The sequence below is a fragment of the Mixophyes fleayi genome, chromosome 2, assembly GCF_038048845.1.
Source record: "Mixophyes fleayi isolate aMixFle1 chromosome 2, aMixFle1.hap1, whole genome shotgun sequence".
NCBI classification, from domain to species: Eukaryota; Metazoa; Chordata; class Amphibia; order Anura; family Limnodynastidae; genus Mixophyes; species Mixophyes fleayi.
This window is the reverse complement of record NC_134403.1, coordinates 161857674-161876887: the sequence shown is the minus strand read 5'-3', so window position 1 is coordinate 161876887 and position 19214 is coordinate 161857674. Positions and strand designations below refer to the sequence as shown.

The 19214-nt window shown below is 36.2% G+C and overlaps 1 protein-coding gene across 1 annotated transcript in view; it reads right to left on the bottom strand.

Moving 5' to 3' along the window:
* Nucleotides 1-11124: 11124 nt before the first annotated feature.
* LOC142140242 (zona pellucida-like domain-containing protein 1) overlaps nt 11125-19214 on the bottom strand; it is a 69797-nt gene continuing 61707 nt past the window's right edge. The window contains exons 9-10 of the mRNA XM_075198067.1: nt 14058-14087; nt 11125-11300 (exon numbers count right to left, since the gene is read on the bottom strand). Coding sequence (XP_075054168.1) covers nt 11125-11300; nt 14058-14087 — 206 coding nt within the window. The remainder of the gene's footprint in view (nt 11301-14057; nt 14088-19214) is intronic.

The following is a 19214-nucleotide window of genomic DNA, read 5'->3' as shown; positions in this document are numbered from 1 at the left end:
GCTAAATTTACGAGTTGAGGGGTCAAACTCATTTTCGTGAGGTAATTTTACCTCATGAACACACATTAAAAAGGCCGCTTGCGTCGGGAACTAACGCTCTTCCCCTGAGGAGGCCTGGGCTAGGTCCAAATGCATTACAAGAACCTTTTTAAGACCTTAAGTAGCTTGATTTGACTAGAATGCATGAGTATCATGCACGGGTTAACTTGTATATTTATATTGTGCTAACACACCTGTAGAATATAAAATGGAAATATATATGAGAACCTTTTTGGTATGTACAGCTGTTAGAGTAATTGTGTGTCATGTCACCCTTTGATTTGTAGTAAAGAATCCAGCTTCATGATTTTTACCTTAGTATGCTCCTCTTTCTGTTATCAGAACAATGTTTTAAAATAAAGGGCTGGCTGGGCTGGTTCATAGTGGTAGATATTTTTTTGTAGTGACCATGGGACTCTAACCAATGTAATAGGGTGCTCATGTTTTCATTCTCTGCATAGCTAGATGGGCCTTAGGGGCATATTCAATTAGGGTTTCGGTTCACGGTAACGCATGTTACCGCGGAAAGTGTGCGTTATTGCCGGTATTACGGTACCGCAATAACGCGGATTTTCGTACGCAACCCTATGGGCTGCGAATGAAAATCTACATTATTGCGGTAACATGGATTAAGTTCACGGCCCATTCCGGCGCGATCCCGCGGACCAGAATTGTAATTGAATATGCCCCTTTGAGTCTGTTACAAATAATTCAGCTTTGTGAAACCCTATAAAACAGTAGGTGGCAACATGACATTTTTCATTGTCCTAACAAGTGGCCATTGGTCCTAAAATCAGGACTTAATTTACCTTTACCTTTATGAAAGGTATCAGTTTACATTGAGACCAGAGCACCCACATAAAGTGAACAGATCATTAGACAGTAGGTTAATCTATGAGTGACTAATCAAGCTTGTGAGAAGACCAGAAGACCAGTGTCTGATCCTGGATTATCCTGTGACAACAAAATCACTAGAAAGAGGTGCAGAGATCAGAGATTATCGTTGTCCTATTTGAGATCCACTTGTTGCTCACCCTGCTTTAGAAACACACATTTATTCTATCAATATATTTAAATACATGGCCACAAGATCTTGCTCTGCACAATGGTCCTAATTTAGAGTTAAGATCAAATCCACCTAAAGGGTGAGTATTTGCACCAGCTATAGGGATGGGACTGCAATGAGAGAGACATGGAGGGAACAATGAGAGAGATGGACTAGAATGACAGAGACATGGATGGGGAAGCATTGGGCAAGACATGGAGGGGGAAATAAGAGAGAGGTGGAGGGTGTAGCAATGAGAGAGGCACAGAGGAGGCTGGAATGATAGAAATACAGAGGAGGCTTCAATGAGAGAGACATGGAGGGAGCAGCAATGAGCGAGGCATGGAAGAGGCAGTAATAAGAGAGGCACGGAGAGGGCTGCAATGAGAGTGGCACAGAGAGGGCTTCAATAAAAGAGGCACAGAGTGGGCTGCATTGAGAGTGACATGGAAGAGGCTGCAATAGGAGATGCATGGAGGGGGCAAAGAGAGAGACATGGAGGGGGCAGCAATGAGAGAGACATGGAGGGGGCAGCAATGAGAGAAGTATGGAAATGCAGCGATGAGAGAGACACAGAGGGGGCAGCAATGAGAGAAGCATGAAGGTGCAGCAATGAGTGAGGCACGGAGGGGGCTTCAATGAAAGAGACAATGAAGGGGAATGAGAGACATGGAGGGTAGAATGAGATATATATGAGTGTAACAATAACAGATTGTTTTATCTCTTGTGAATGATGACACTATGTCCTTACTTTTAGAACTACGTGCCCTGGTTCCCCAAAGCCTTAATACAACTATGCTCGAAACAGGAAACAGGAATTATCCCACTAAAGGACATGTGGGCTGCCTTAGCCTCAGCTGCTACATTTGAATTCCTTTCCATTATAGCTACATGCTACAATGTTATATTTTATCTGTGAGACACTTTTTTATTGCAAACAACAGAAAACAAAAAGCAATGAACCCATCTAGTCTAACCAAGTACATAAATGCTTACTTTAAGAACTAAGTTATTGTTTGTTTTTTGAATTGATTGCTTAAAGACATATTTGGGGCTAAAAATACAGAATAATTAAATTGTGGGCATGTTTAGTACAATATGACATGCCATAGGTTTTATTGGGCAATGAGGACATATACAATACCATTGAACTTGTAAATTGTACATTATTTCTATTGAATCAGCTTGCCTTTTGCCATATGTTCAGTGACCCTGAAACTCAAATTACTGTTTTAGTTATTTTTCTGCTGGTGATTGATCCATGGATCAACCAGACTATCAAGAAAGGAATACTTCTAACAATTCTCTTCTTTTAGAATCAGTACATGTCCACTTACTTTATCAATTCTACGTTTCTAATACATATATTTTCCAATTTTCATTTACTCTTTGCTTTTTCCATTAGTATTACCTGTTAAATTGTTGACTACTTAACATCAAGCAATGTCTAATTTTTTAGAGGGAGGTCATTACAGTGCCCCCCTTCACTGGAGTGACCTCCCTTGTTCCATCCGCCTCTCTCCTACTCTGTGCTCCTTCAAAGGTGCACTGAAAACCCACCTCTTCCTTAAAGCCTACCAACCATCCGCAAAACACCTTCATCTCCTACACTCGCTCTCTCCCTTGCCTCATCTGGCTCCCCTTGTGCCTGTTCTGTTTTCCCTCCCTTAGGATGTAAGCTCGTATGAGCATGGCCCTCTTTCCTCCTGTCTCCATACCTGTTCTTCTGCTCCGTGTTTATTGCTTTAACCTGCCTGGAGTTCCTGAAGTACTGGTATCTCTGTTTATTGTTTTGTACTGTTTCACCCTGTATAGTGTACTGTTTGTATGGTGTACGGCGCTGCGGAAATCTTGTGGCGCCTAACAAATAAAGGATAATAATAATAATAATAAAAGGGAGCCATGTAAATGTAATATGCTGCAATTTAGCACACATTTCAGGAGAAAATAAGTGAATCTTTAAGTCGGTAATACCATCACATTATGTACTAATCCTTCCCAGAAACAAGAAAGTAAAGAAAATGCTATGCCCTGCCATGTATCTCCAAGTGAATAAACAATTATATTTAATATTTTCTCCATGTGTACACTGTTATGAGTCAAAGCTCTGCAAACATGATTATATAATTTTGTTGTTATTCTTTTTTTTTCTAAATTATTAGAAATGTTGCTCTCTTCAATTCTTTTGGGAGCTAAAGAAATGTAATAAAGATATTGCTATAGATTAGTGCAATAAGATAGCAACCCTGTTGTAGCTATTGTTTAAATAATATAGGATAGTGTAAAATAAGCAGAAATATCACAATTAAGCCTTATCCATACGTTTTTAGAACTACAGGTGAAAAAGATGTTTTTCTACAAAATGCAAAATCCCATTATGTGATTCTCAAAAGCACAATACACTACCATATTCTGTTGCTAATGACATTAAATGAATCATCATGGCATAGATACTTTGCAAAGACATCTGGCATAATGTGCCATTGATCTTGCAATCAGACTTTAAAGAATTGATCCACAGATAGAGTAATTATAGTTTACAAAGCCAGTTTTACACATTTTCTTGTCAGCTGATTTTGGTTTATAACAGTACTGCAATTCCATACCACTTTTTATTCACCTAATAAAGAGTATTCCTTGTTACTGCTTGAATCTGAAGATGTCCTGATTATGGTTATTTATCTAAATTATTTTTTATAAATGACACCATATGGTATAATTAAATTGCATCTGTACAGTGCACAAAACAGAACATGCAATCATATGTATGCAAAGAAAGATATTGTGTATTTATTAAAGGTACTTTAAGGGCAAAAATGGGTAGAATTTACAACTAAACAATACATCATGTTTATAAAACGCTGCCAATTGTAAAATGTTGCAGAAATTGAAATGTTGCAGACTGTCATGTATGACCCTAAGTTTTCATGCTTAATTATATTTTTGCAATAACAGACTCCCTATTAAAGATATAACACTTTTTTGTGCTACTAAGATATCCTTAAACCATCAATTGATTACTAGGGACACAATGAGAAGCTTTGCAGTACCACTTATCATATTCTGTCAACTAACTGCAAATTTTACTACCTGATATTATTATCACATTCTTATTATAGCTTATTGTATATAATAAAGTGTTGATTGCAGTGCCATAAATCTGTCACATATTAGCTGTGAATCACTTTAACCTGTCCAGCAGTGATGTGCCCTTTTGTTGAAGTGATAAAGATATAAAAGATATATATATATATATCATCACCATCTATATATATAAAAATATACATAAAAACTACATAAAAAAACAAATGTTAGAAAGCACCACCCTTTTAGTATATGCAAAACTATGAAAAACTATAAATCATCATGAATAGCAAAAGTGTATAATAAGCAATGTAGTATTAAATTAAAATCTTTTTTAATTTTCACAAAGTGGTGTTAACTTACCATATCTGTAGAAAAAAAGAGAACTCTTCTCATCTTATCGACAGCCAATAGTGAGTTTAATTTTGCTGGTGCTGTATGCTTATACTGTCTACATATATATATATGCACTGGGTGTTTGCGGACATGCCTATGTGTACCTCATACTTGACAACTAATACTTATTGTACTGTTCAGTGCCATTGTTATCTGCAAGTAATTTATTTGGGAAATAGATATGTAAGACTCAAACGATTGTATAGTTTTACAATAAAAGTGACAAAGCACACAGTGGTATGAATTGTTGTAATAATTGCAAAGTGTACATATGCTTCCTGACCCTGTAACCTGAAACAGAGGGAGCTTTTAAACAGAAGGATTCCCCGCAATAAGACATAAAACAGACAGGATGTGAAAGATATCATTACATTTTGTTAGGGCAAAGTAAGGCGTTTCAGAAAATAATTTTACAAAAATAAAGTGCGTCAATCAGAATAAGTTTATTGTTTACTTTTAAAGATAATGTTTCATGAACATGTTTAGCTTTCTGTCTAGTGTTAATTAATATTGCATATTATGCATCACTGGTACTGGAAATTGGGGAAAAAAATGTAAAAGTTTTGCATAGTTTACTCACACCATCGAAATTGACCCATTATTATTGCAATAGCAGTTAAATTGTAGTGAATATAAAACACATTACAAATTAAATATAGTGTCATTTTCCGAGAAGAGTAACCTTTGAAAAGTAATTGATTTGTATTTGTCATACACACACTCACACGCGTACATGCACACACGCAAATAATATATATATATATATATATATATATATATATATATATATATATATATATCCTCTGGACCATTTGTTCACCTAAAATACTGCTTGTTGGAGCCAGGCTGTCCAAACCACTATATGCCAACCCTCGACTCAATAGAGGACTGTGAAAAAGATAAAATAATCAAAATGCACCTCCTTGTTTTCAACTCTCCACTTGACTTTCATGCACAATGTTTGACCTGATTATTGATCACTTCCTCCTGACAGTGTAAGAGTAGTGCAATAGTGAGAGCAAGGAGAGTGGAACATTTTTATCAAAACTGACTGCATACATGTATTTTAAGTTTTGCTAAGGTTTTTTTTGCTTCCTGATTTCAGTGCACTTTTCATGCCTTAGTTAACTCAGGAACAGAACATTAAAAAAGAGATAGTTGACTGCATTATTGTAGTACACTATTGCCTAAAATCCTAACTGTTAAAGATTTAAGAAAGCAGCATGTCCTATTTTTCATGAATTAACATATATTTAAATTTTAATGGAAAGTATTGGTAATGCGTAGAAAACATAATCAAAAATAATATAAGCTTATTTTTCTGATTTGTAAGCATTGGCTGCTAAGGGGACTGAGATTTGCCCTCTACGGGCAGCCAAAACTGCAACGGGCAAAAGTTTAATTTTGATTTATAAAAATATGTAAATATTAATTGGTAAAATATATTGTGAGTGAAATTGTTTTTATATACGCCTGTCCATCATACTTGCCTACTCAGGAGATCCCAGAGAGGAGTTCTAAGGGGTAAGTGCAGGAGGTGTGATGACGCGATTGACATCATCACACTCAGCACCCAGCTGCGCAATCTTAGGTGTTCCAATTTAAAATTTCATTGTTTGCATACATAAGGGGTTGTAACTGAAAAACGATCAACTGCTGCATATGTGCGGCCAATAAATATTTTCTTCCTATTGTATAGGTTTTACTATTAAAGTATTTGTACTAAATATTCTGATCTAGATTCTTTCTTTCTTTGTTCACCTTTAGAGAACTATAAGTTTCCTTTTAGAGGGTTATGATTTCTCCAGCACCATTTAAGAACTACATATATTTTTCTGTTGAAAAAAGTGTAAAATAAAATGAATGAATGTACACATATTGATGTGCTAAACACATAAATTAATGATTGGCTTTGTATGAATAGGACAATTAAATAGTTATATCTGAAACTCATGTAGGACTAACTTGTTCTTGAAGTGGATCCCTAAGAATAGAATCACTTAAATCACTGCTGGAATTTGGCAGCTCTGTACAATGTCAAGTCATGTGATGGTGGGGCATGCATTTTTTATTTCTAGCTTCTATCAGCACTTTTATGTACATTTTTATATCACCAGCCACAATAGCTTACATGTTGCCCTCTGGTTACAATTGTATACAATAACGCCGATTCCCACTGTTATAAGGAAAACCAACTTCTTGGTTGGTCAGTGCAACACTGGTTCCTCTAACACAAATCGAGGAAGACAAGCAAAACATATACCCCTGTACTCTAGAGGTCACCGGTTGCAGCTCCTCCAGGTTCCTGGACTATGGAAGTCTGGGTAATGACTGAATGTAATCCACTGAGTGACAAATTTGCTAAACTAGAGTTTAGTATATAATGGACAAAAGGACATCAGTAATGGAATTTAATTGTACAAAATAAAAAGACTCTCCACCCCTTGTTTAACAAATTTTATTAAAAACAAAACAAAAAATATTTCTTGATTCACGCTCAGCCTGTGCTTTCAAACACACTGAAGTCTTCCTTCCCAATCTGATATAGTCCAACAGAATTTTGCCAACAGCAAAACAAAAAAACAATAAAACGACTCTCCAGCCACTAGCACCTTCAGGTACTGAACGAATGTGCAGAGTGTTATCTTATGTATTGGGGGGGAGGTGGCCAGCCAATGAGAGATATTGGGAAATTCTTCCATACCACTTATTGGTTGATTCCTCAATCAATAGGCAAGGTAACTACAAATTTTAAAAAAAAGCTTGGACTACCTTGATTCAAGAACAAAAGATTTTTTTCTTATGGATTTTTTCCTAGTACAAATTTGCCAAATTAGGTAGTAGGGAGACTTCAGTATTGTTTACATTTCATTTTACCTAAATCACAATCGAGTGAAATGGAATTGTGGTAAACAAATTAAATACTTCGGCTGTATTATCTTTTAATCAAGTTTAAAAATTGCATTTTGTTTAACTGTTCATTTGACAGTATTTTATTGTAGAATTGTATTATTCATGCTGTAACAGAAATTCCTTTCCCTACATTTTCCATTTGCACCCAACACCTCTGTACATTTTAAAAGTTAATGGTAATTACATTTATAGGTTAGGATACAATATTTAAGTTTAACTAAGGTGTCAATTATCCTGTGTAGAAGAAGATAACATTTCCACTAGTATTTATTCTTTAAGAAAGCAAGCTTGCAAATAAGATATACAGCAAATGCAGCTCATTGTTTATGCAGCAAGTTGAAATAGACTTCACACTGGAGCAACAGCAGACCTAAAAGTTTTCAGAAACCAGCAATGAGAAACTCTTTCTTTTGAGAATTGTTAGCCAGAAATACTGGAACTTTTAAACCCTTTTTGTAATCCTGGGGATTTTTTTTCTTTACTTTTAGTTGGTATGCAAAAGTTTTAGGCAGGTGTGGAAAAAATGCTGCAAATAAAGAATGTTTTCAAAAATAGAAGTGTTAATAATTTATTTTTTTCTCAAACTTTTAACCGAATGTCCTTACCAAGTGTATCTTACCTAACAAAATAAGGGCTCTTGACAAGAATGGTCACAAAATGTTATCGAAAATAAATTAAAGTGGTGGCATATAAAATGCATGACCAATCAGCTTTCAGCCAATCCAACAGCAAAATTGTAGAAACCAAAACATACTCAGACACTTCTAGGCAGCAAAGCCCCACTCTCCCCTGTTTGGCTCAGCAGCTGAGACCTGCCTGGGAAGGCAGTGTTCCATAACTCCCCAAGGGGGTGTATACTAACGATAAACCTCCCTTTTAAGGGACAGTGCTCTGCTGCCTAAATGTGTCATTTATTGCAGCAATTGTCATGCTTTTCACCACCAAGACCCTTCTGGAAGAAAAAGTGATTACACAACAGGGCAACAAGAACATCAAGCCTCCTACATAGCTGTTTATGTTTCAGTTAATGACTATGTTTCAACCTACAAATGAAAATGTTGATCATTATCACCTGTTTGGTATGATTGGTTAATCATACACCTGACAATAATCCTACAAAATCCCTGACTTTGTGCAAGTGTACCTAGAAGAATTGATGCTGTTTTGAAGGCAAAGGGTAGTCACACCAAATATTGATTTGATTTAGATTTTATTTCTGTTCATTCTCTTTGCATTTTGTTAATTTAAAGCACTCTTACTTTGCAGCATTTATTTCACACCTGCCTAAAAACCTTTGCATAATACTGTATATATATATTTACATATATATATATATATATATATATATATATATATATATAGAGAGAGAGAGAGAGAGAGAGAGAGAGAGAGAGAGAGAGAGAAAGAGAGGAGAGAGGAGGGAGAGATGATAGAAATTGTGATAAAATTTCACACTAACAGAATTTGTTGGTAAAACCGGCCAAGTGCCACAGGTACTTGTTACGGTGATACAATTGTCGAGCTACACATTTGCTTCATTGTTCTGTGCATTGCCATTCCACACTGTATTTGTAATTTCACATTTGGCTGAATCTATAGTCTGTGGAGAGAGGTGGGATGACAGTCCATTCATTGTGCTGTGTGGTGTGATTGGGATAGGCCTGGGAACACTGAGACCACATTCCGCTAACTGTAGGTGGGAAATGCTATGTCCAGAATTGGAATGGCATGAATATTCTACAGAACAGGTTTGAAAATGTCCCAATTTTACCTATGGCTAAAGCAAGAATGGTGATTAATTCCTTCTGCTGTGTGGTGTACTTTGGATATAACTGTGATAATGGCTAAATTATGCAGTCAAATCATCCAAAGGCAGAATAAGGCACATATTCCACAGAACAGTTTTGAAACTTTCACTTCTACCTACATATGAGTTTGGAAAGAGATACGTGACCGGCTACATTACTTCAAATTCTTGATGATAGTAAAGCTGAAGGATAAAGGTACATTCATAGAGTTTCCACTGCAGGTTAAACTTAATCTTGCAAAGAGATGAACCCAACATCTTATCCTTCTAAACTTAAATCACGTTTTATGATATTGGAGGTATTACTGACTCAAGCAACTTTTTCTTATCAATGCTTATCAAAAATGAATACTTTGTGTGGATATTACCTACCTTGGTTCTGTAACTACACAATTTTGGATTTCTGCCAGCTCCTTCTCCAAAATACAATATGAAAGAGGATAGATCATAGAGGAACAGACTCATATGTAACCCACATGCAGGTAAAGCGCTTTATATCTTCAATACTACTTTTCTGTGTCTAACTCAAGATATAATGTACCTAGCAACACTAGGAAGACGGTGGTTAATTCAATGTATTAGGATAGGTGATATATCCAGACCTATTATGCCAAGCAAAAAACACACTACACAATCATAAATTAAAAAGGTGAAGATTTACTTCAAAGTTCCTAAGAAATTAAAAATGAAAATAAAATGAGGTTTTACTCTACAATATGACATTCAATATGTACTTAATATTGAGATGAAATGCAGAGCTTGATATTTGATGACATGCTTAAAAAATGTAGTTAAGTTCTCTGCATTCTATATGGTGTCTAAAATAATATCTAAAAGCTTACACACATTAATAAATAGCAGTAATATGTTCACAGCTTTTTTAACAGTAACAATAAAATAAACAAATTTGTTTAGTACATGTGTCTCAATGTTTTTTTTGTTTTATTAAGCTGTATGCAGGGGATAATAGTTGTTAGTGTCTTTTGTTACAGTCAATATTTCCTAACATGTTTTTACTATTTTATTATCTAGTCTATTAATACGTTTCACTTATATTCATGAACATTTCTGTCCTTTGAAAGACCAGTGACATTTTATTTTTTTAAAAAATATTAATGTTGTTTTGGTAATTGCAATAATACAATGGTGACTACACTTGATACATATTTATTTAAATAGGGGATATATTCACTTGACTGGTTTGAGCACTATGTACTAATGGCTCAAACGCATATTGCTTAGCAAAGCTATTAACCTCTGTAGCAGGCCACAGAAGTGCTTTATTTACAAGTATCAAAGCCTTCCTGGTTTGAATGGCTGTGTATTATAAAAGCATGCATTTAAACAGAGTTACTTTTTGTACTTTCAGAAGTAAGTTTCCTGAAACCTAAATCTCTTGAAATCTATAATGTAAATGAGTGATATAGTTTTAATTGATCGATTAATACTGTATTTAGCAAACAGATATCTGATCATAGAAGGTCCAGAACTACATACTAAGGCATATCTAATAGATCAAAGTAACATGTTGCTCTCAATTAGAGCATTGCTTAATTTAGCAACTAAAATGACTGGGTTATCGCATTGCAAATAGATAAAACAGAAGAAAATGTTGAGCATGGTAATTCACATCTATTAATTAATCGCTACATTTACATCTCATTCCTTGTTTTCAGCAATGTAATACAGTGCATATGCTAAAATATGATAATATGTGAACTTCAAAAAAGCATTAGGATGGCATGATAACATGTTAATGACATATCCACACAATGTACATTTACTGTACGTACTGAGGTTAAAATGATCATTAAATAAGAGTGCAAATTGTTTCTTTCTTTCAGTTGAAAGCCGGGCTTTGTACGCCGCATAAAACCAAGCTGTTTTTCTTCTTCCTGTTCAAGAGCGCAAGGGAGATTATGAAAAAGCAAAAGCTGGTGACACCAAGGATTACTACTCCTGAGATAAGTGCACTGGTTACTGAGTTCATCTGAAACTGCGGACTGTGTGGCTGAGCTGCAAAAAAAAAAGAAACAAGAAAAATAGATACAGTAAATTAATTTTATATTGTAATTGGTTTATGTGCTAAGCCATAGTAAAACCATTTGTGGTGCAGTCTAATCCAACAACCGAATTCAAAATTTCATATAGCCTTTCTGTTCAAAGTAATAAATATATTAAAGAAATTGATATTACAAATAATAGAGCAGATTAGTTTATTAGTTAAGGCTTACCTCCAACACATAAAAACAAGCTAAAAAGCACAGGGTAGAACATAGGTAGGACCTCTGCAAATGTACAAGCAAAGGATATAGCAGTATGCCTCATAGCGTAAAACATCACAAGCTAAACTTTTAGGGTGGTAGGAAATGCTGAACCATTTAACGACAAAACACATATTAATTGATTGACAGCAACTACAACACTTTCAAATTCCAGGTCATAGAAGTTAAATCAGTGCAACAGCCAACATGCCTCTAATTCTTTTGTTGTGAGGACAACAAGATGAGTTTGGCATCCTTTTATTGTGCACCCCCTTATATTACCAACTTATTCAAGTTTATTTTACTTTAGCTCTGTCTACATTTGATTTTTTCAATGTAAAAAAAATAAATAATGGTTTTCAATCTAAAATGACTACTAATAGCTACATGTCAGGTAAACAAAACCCACCAAAAAGATATTTAGTCTGGTCAGTCGTGTTCAAATGAAACCTATAGTAATTACAAATGAATGCTTCAAGCATGCCTGAGCCCATGTCAAGCTTAGCATTGTCACAAAATATAAATAGTGACATTATGATTTTATTATTCAGTATTAGGAATACATAGCAATGCAGGTGCACAACTACCCCCCTGCTGAGCCCCCACTGGAGCTCTGGATGCTTCCAGGTGGCTGGCACCACCACACGACATGACATGCATGGTGCCCAATGTTTGCAGCCAGCATGAGAGACAGACAGAAGAATTTGGCTCTCCAACACTGCACCAGATAGAAGGTGACTGTGCACGGGGGGGGGGGGGGGGTGCTCTTAATGTAAGGTGGGTGGTATTGTATTTAATACAATAGTGTAGTATTTCTTTGCTTTTAATTGCTTTGATGTTTAATATACAAATATTAATAAACATATATGTTTTTATTGGAATTATCTGTGCCATTTTTGTCAGTTTCTTTATACATTTTTTTCATGTTTAATTTATTAAGAATAATATGGTGCTGATTTTTCCCCTTCACCTTTGTTTTGTTTCTAGTATTTATTTAAGAGTTGCATAGTTTCTTTCTAGAAGCAAACAAGTATTCTTTTTAGGAATTCTTAGTAATTTTTAGTGCCTGTAAGGTTTATGTTTTTATTTTATTGTGGTATCATGTTAGTGCCTATTAATTAAGATGGAGGTGAATGGATTGTAAATTAAATGTTTGGGTGATTTGAAGAGCCGTACCTTAGAATTTTAGCGCCTGGGCCGAGAAAGACAAATGCTGGCCACCAAGCCCTCAATTTTAACCAAATGAACCTAAAACATTCCTAAATTGCGCCCCCTTTCAGCATTGCACCATGGGCGGTCGCCCCTATCGCACACTTCTAGTTATGGCCCTGGTGATTTGGGAGCTAATAGTTGAATGTTTGGCCAAGTCTGGGGAAAAGAAGGGAGTTAGATTTATTTATTAAATTAGAATACTGCTAATTTAATGTCTGAGACTATTAGTTTTATGTTGGGGGAAGAAGTTAAATTTATTAGACTGGAATATTATTAATTTTTTGTTGTGTCGGCTTGTGGGAAAATAGAAATACCCTTAATTTAATACAAGGGCTGTTTGCCAGGCTAGAAGACAAATTTTTAAACATCAGTGCTATTGATTTAATTTTGGTGCTGGTTGGGGTCAGAGATGCCTTGAGTATCACTCATTGCTAATTTTCCAGGTTTCATGTACCTATCTTTCTTCCAAACAGGGACCCAACATTCCAGGATTGAATTAGACAAGTAGCAACTGAATTTAAGACACAAACAGCAAAAGGTAGTGAAAGCTAGAAGAACAGGTAGGAGAAAGCAAGACAGTCTGCCAATTATCCTGATTCCAGTGGGGCAGTCTTGATTTTGGGAAACTGTCTTGCTCAGTCCGGACTTTGTCCCAACTGCAAGGACAGTTGGGAGGTGACTCACTTCACATTTTAACACTCATCCACAGCTCCTGAAGGGGAACTTACGTGCACCTAACATTGGTGCACACAGCATTGCCCGTGTATTTGAAGGCTAGGGAAAGGGCTGGAGAACGTCCTTGCACTGTCTAAAATAATAGCCATGCTCCTTGCATGCTTGTCATAACCACTGGTTGTTTGCCCCTGCAATGCATACTTTATGAGGGAGTTGTACCTTCTTGCTGTTTAAATGGAGAACACAGCAGCCAAGTCAAAAATGCAATTATTATATAATTATATTAGTAATACAAAATACAAAATTCTGCAGCTCTCTGTATTCTACATTCACCGAGATCCATAGATTCAGCCTGTTTGAGTGTGCGTCCACTCATCTATCTGTCAATAGATGTATTATGAGTGAAGTAATGGATCAGAAGTTACTCCACAGTTTTGTGGCTTCTACCAAACTACAGAAATCTTACCATAAGAATTACTTATTAATGGTTTTTCTTAATCCTGGAAACAATTTTGAATGTGATGACAACCTTGTAATGCTGGAAACACTGTATTAGTGTATGTGTAGGCTTTTTGTTTGCTTGTTTTAATAAAATGATTATAATGAAATAAAATCAACTTACCCAGCTGGGAGTTGTTTGTTGGTGTCTCATCTGCAATAAAATAGAAAAGGTAGATTAACCTATATTAAAGACTATTAATAATAATAAAATCATATGGGGAGATTGAATTGTTGGCCATGTTGCGCACATTTCCGCTAATTAGGGTAAAAATCTCTGCTCATTTTCCATCGCACCTTTATGGGGTGCGAGGAAAGATAAGCAGAGATTTTTGTCTGATCTCACAGACGTTCGGGAGGCACTTCGTGGCTAATTGAATTTCCCCCTATGAATAATGAAATCATTATTTTTGTATCAAAATGAATTGAGGATTTCTATTGATATATGCTGTAAATGCAAAATGCATGCTAATTAATGTAAAAATTGCTAAAAATAATGTTTTATTTTAAGGTGTATCTGTCATCTTTCATCATTTTCAGATTAAATACTTATACACTTAATATCTGTTACAGAATGGAATATTTCAGTTTGTTTTCGTTTTTAATGTTAATCTCTACACCACAGGTAGACAGAATCAGCAGCACCACTTAAGTGTGTTAAGCATTGTACTTTAATTAAATTATTATTATTATTATTATTATTATTATTATTATTATTATTATTATTAATAATAATAATAAATAATGCAATGCAAATGTGCAGTAAACAATGACAACTAATCAGTAGCTGCATTTGATCATTCTAGGGTAAGTTATACAATGCTGGAAACTGGTGCACTACAGGTCCCAGCATACCCCTAACCCATGGCTGTCAGGGCATGCTGGCACTTGTGGTTTTCAAGTGCCAGCATGCCCTGGCAGCCTTGGGTATGCTGGTGCATTTAGTACTAGTGTGCCAGAATGCCCAAACAGTTAATGGTGACCTGCACATGCTGGGACCTGCAGTGATCACTGATAAAATGATTACTTTAGTCTATATTTTGCATATTAACTCACACCCACCACCCATTGGTCTGGGACTAGCCCTAGTGCTAGTCAGCACAGGTCGTTCACATTCCCTAAGAGAATCCAGCACCCTGCTGACTGACCTAGAGCCGGTGGTCACTATGGCTGTGGGGACCTCACGCTCTTACCTGCCCTGAATGGCAAAGCCTAGCGCTGGTACTGGTAATTTTTGGGGGACCCTAAACTTTTTGTGCAGCTGTTGTACATGATATGCTTAAACTGGGTAAGTGGGCCAGTCTAGCTCTGATTACCTGAACATTGTTAGGGTGAAAGGCACAAAAAGCACTATATTTTACACGTTTCAAGGACTTCTAGCTAAGATAACATTATAATTGTTTTTTTGAAAAGTTTATTTTCTATAACTTGCAAACTTCATTTATTAACACACTAGAGGTTACACATATCAGTATACACACGGCAACACAATAGATATCACTAAGGATCTTGAGTCAAGCTCAGTGGTAAAGTACTTTGGAAAAGGCATATATTTATTTAATACATATGTATTTCCTTTACATGATTATATTGAGAGTGTACTTTAAGTTGATTTGTAATGTACTTTGGAAAAGGCATATATTTATTTAATACATATGTATTTCCTTTACATGATTATATTGAGAGTGTACTGTAAGTTGATTTGTAATGTATTTTACTGTAGAGATTGGGATTTACCAGGGGACATCAAAATAGAATCTCAAGAATCCAGACATACTGGCATTTGACCTTATTTCAGGTATATTTAACTGGTGGAAGTCTCCACAAGCACAGCATACACTCATTTGCAACACCATTTCAATACATTTATCTCTCACTGGCATTCCAAAATATTTTCATATCTGATTTTCTATTATTGCTGTCTGTATTATCCCTGATTAAAGATTACTTAGTGATTTAAATTCCCTGTAATTTAACAGTACAGTTTCAGGGGTGTTAGCTTTAGGGATAAGCGGGCTCGGATTCTCTTAATCCGAACACCCCCGAACAGTGCCGATCCGAGCCTAATCCGAGCACTGTTCGGGTATTCCCGCCGATCGCAAAAATGAAAACAAGGTTTAACGTCATAATCCCAGCGTCGGATCTCGCGAGATCCGGATTAATATTAGTCCCCGCTGCCCGCCGCCATCTTCACTCGGGCATTGGAGCTTGGCTTGAAAAAAGCTTTCAGACTTTTGCTTGAAAAAGCCAAGAAGCGTTAGCGTTTTGTTTCACCTATCCTCATTGCCTCTTATTTCAACCAAGAATCGCTCCCCAGTTTTTACTAGGTAGGGTATTTCACATAACCCCAGCGATTCTTGTTACTCAGTTTCCTCCAATAAGTCCATTGGTACTGCTATATAACAAAGTTCACTGATCCTGCAGTATAAGTCCAGTGGTACTGCTCTATAACAAAGTTCACTGATCCTGCAGTATAAGTCCAGTGGTACTGCTATATAACAAAGTTCACTGATCCTGCAGTATAAGTCCATTGTACTGCTATATAACAAAGTTCACTGATCCTGCAGTATAAGTCCATTGGTACTGCTATATAACAAAGTTCACTGATCCTGCAGTATAAATCCAGTGGTACTGTTAGTCTGCTATATAACAAAGTTCACTGATCCTGCAGTGTAAGTCCAGTGGTACTGCTCTATAACAAAGTTCACTGATCCTGCAGTATAAGTCCAGTGGTACTGCTATATAACAAAGTTCACTGATCCTGCAGTATAAGTCCATTGGTACTGCTATATAACAAAGTTCACTGATCCTGCAGTATAAGTCCATTGGTACTGCTATATAACAAAGTTCACTGATCCTGCAGTATAAATCCAGTGGTACTGTTAGTCTGCTATATAACAAAGTTCACTGATCCTGCAGTATAAGTCCAGTGGTACTGCTATATAACAAAGTTCACTGATCCTGCAGTATAAGTCCATTGGTACTGCTATATAACAAAGTTCACTGATCCTGCAGTATAAGTCCATTGGTACTGCTATATAACAAAGTTCACTGATCCTGCAGTATAAATCCAGTGGTACTGTTAGTCTGCTATATAACAAAGTTCACTGATCCTGCAGTGTAAGTCCATTGGTACTGCTATATAACAAAGTTCACTGATCCTGCAGTATAAGTCCATTGGTACTGCTATATAACAAAGTTCACTGATCCTGCAGTATAAATCCAGTGGTACTGTTAGTCTGCTATATAACAAAGTTCACTGATCCTGCAGTGTAAGTCCATTGGTACTGCTATATAACAAAGTTCACTGATCCTGCAGTATAAGTCCATTGGTACTGCTATATAACAAAGTTCACTGATCCTGCAGTATAAGTCCATTGGTACTGCTATATAACAAAGTTCACTGATCCTGCAGTATAAGTCCATTGGTACTGCTATATAACAAAGTTCACTGATCCTGCAGTATAAGTCCATTGGTACTGCTATATAACAAAGTTCACTGATCCTGCAGTATAAGTCCATTGGTACTGCTATATAACAAAGTTCACTGATCCTGCAGTATAAATCCAGTGGTACTGTTAGTCTGCTAAATAACAAAGTTCACTGATCCTGCAGTGTAAGTCCATTGGTACTGCTATATAACAAAGTTCACTGATCCTGCAGTATAAGTCCATTGGTACTGCTATATAACAAAGTTCACTGATCCTGCAGTATAAGTCCATTGGTACTGCTATATAACAAAGTTCACTGATCCTGCAGTATAAGTCCACTGGTACTGCTATATAACAAAGTTCACTGATCCTGCAGTATAAGTCCATTTGTACTGCTATATAACAAAGTTCACTGATCCTGCAGTATAAGTCCAGTGGTACTGCTATATAACAAAATTCACTGATCCTGCAGTATAAGTCCATTGGTACTGCTATATAACAAAGTTCACTGATCCTGCAGTATAAGTCCATTGGTACTGCTATATAACAAAGTTCACTGATCCTGCAGTATAAGTCCATTGGTACTGCTATATAACAAAGTTCCCTGATCCTGCAGTATAAGTCCATTGGTACTGCTATATAACAAAGTTCACTGATCCTGCAGTATAAGTCCACTGGTACTGCTATATAACAAAGTTCACTGATCCTGCAGTATAAGTCCATTTGTACTGCTATATAACAAAGTTCACTGATCCTGCAGTATAAGTCCAGTGGTACTGCTATATAACAAAGTTCACTGATCCTGCAGTATAAGTCCATTGGTACTGCTATATAACAAAGTTCACTGATCCTGCAGTATAAGTCGAGTGGTACTGTTAGTCTGCTATATAACAAAGTTCACTGATCCTGCAGTGTAAGTCCACTGGTACTGCTATATAACAAAGTTCACTGATCCTGCAGTGTAAGTCCACTGGTACTGCTATATAACAAAGTTCACTGATCCTGCAGTATAAGTCCAGTGGTACTGCTATATAACAAAATTCACTAATCCTGCAGTATAAGTCCATTGGTACTGCTATATAACAAAGTTCACTGATCCTGCAGTATAAGTCCAGTGGTACTGCTATATAACAAAGTTCACTTATCCTGCAGTATAAGTCCATTGGTACTGCTATATAACAAAGTTCACTGATCCTGCAGTATAAGTCCAGTGGTACTGCTATATAACAAAGTTCACTGATCCTGCAGTATAAGTCCATTGGTACTGCTATATAACAAAGTTCACTGATCCTGCAGTATAAGTCCAGTGGTACTGCTATATAACAAAGTTCACTGATCCTGCAGTATAAGTCCATTGGTACTGCTATATAACAAAGTTCACTGATCCTGCAGTATAAGTCCAGTGGTACTGCTATATAACAAAGTTCACTGATCCTGCAGTATAAGTCCATTGGTACTGCTATATAACAAAGTTCACTGATCCTGCAGTATAAGTCCAGTGGTACTGCTATATAACAAAGTTCACCGATCCTGCAATATAAGTTTATTGGTACTGCTATATAACAAAGTTCACTGATCCTGCAGTATAAGGCCAGTGGTACTGCTATATAACAAAGTTCACTGATCCTGCAGTATAAGTCCAGTGGTACTGCTAGCCTGCTATATAACAAAGTTCACTGATTCTGCAGTATAAGTCCATTGGTACTGCTATATAACAAAGTTCACTGATCCTGCAGTATAAGTCCATTGGTACTGCTATATAACAAAATTCACTGATCCTGCAGTATAAGTCCATTGGTACTGCTATATAACAAAGTTCACTGATCCTGCAGTATAAGTCCATTGGTACT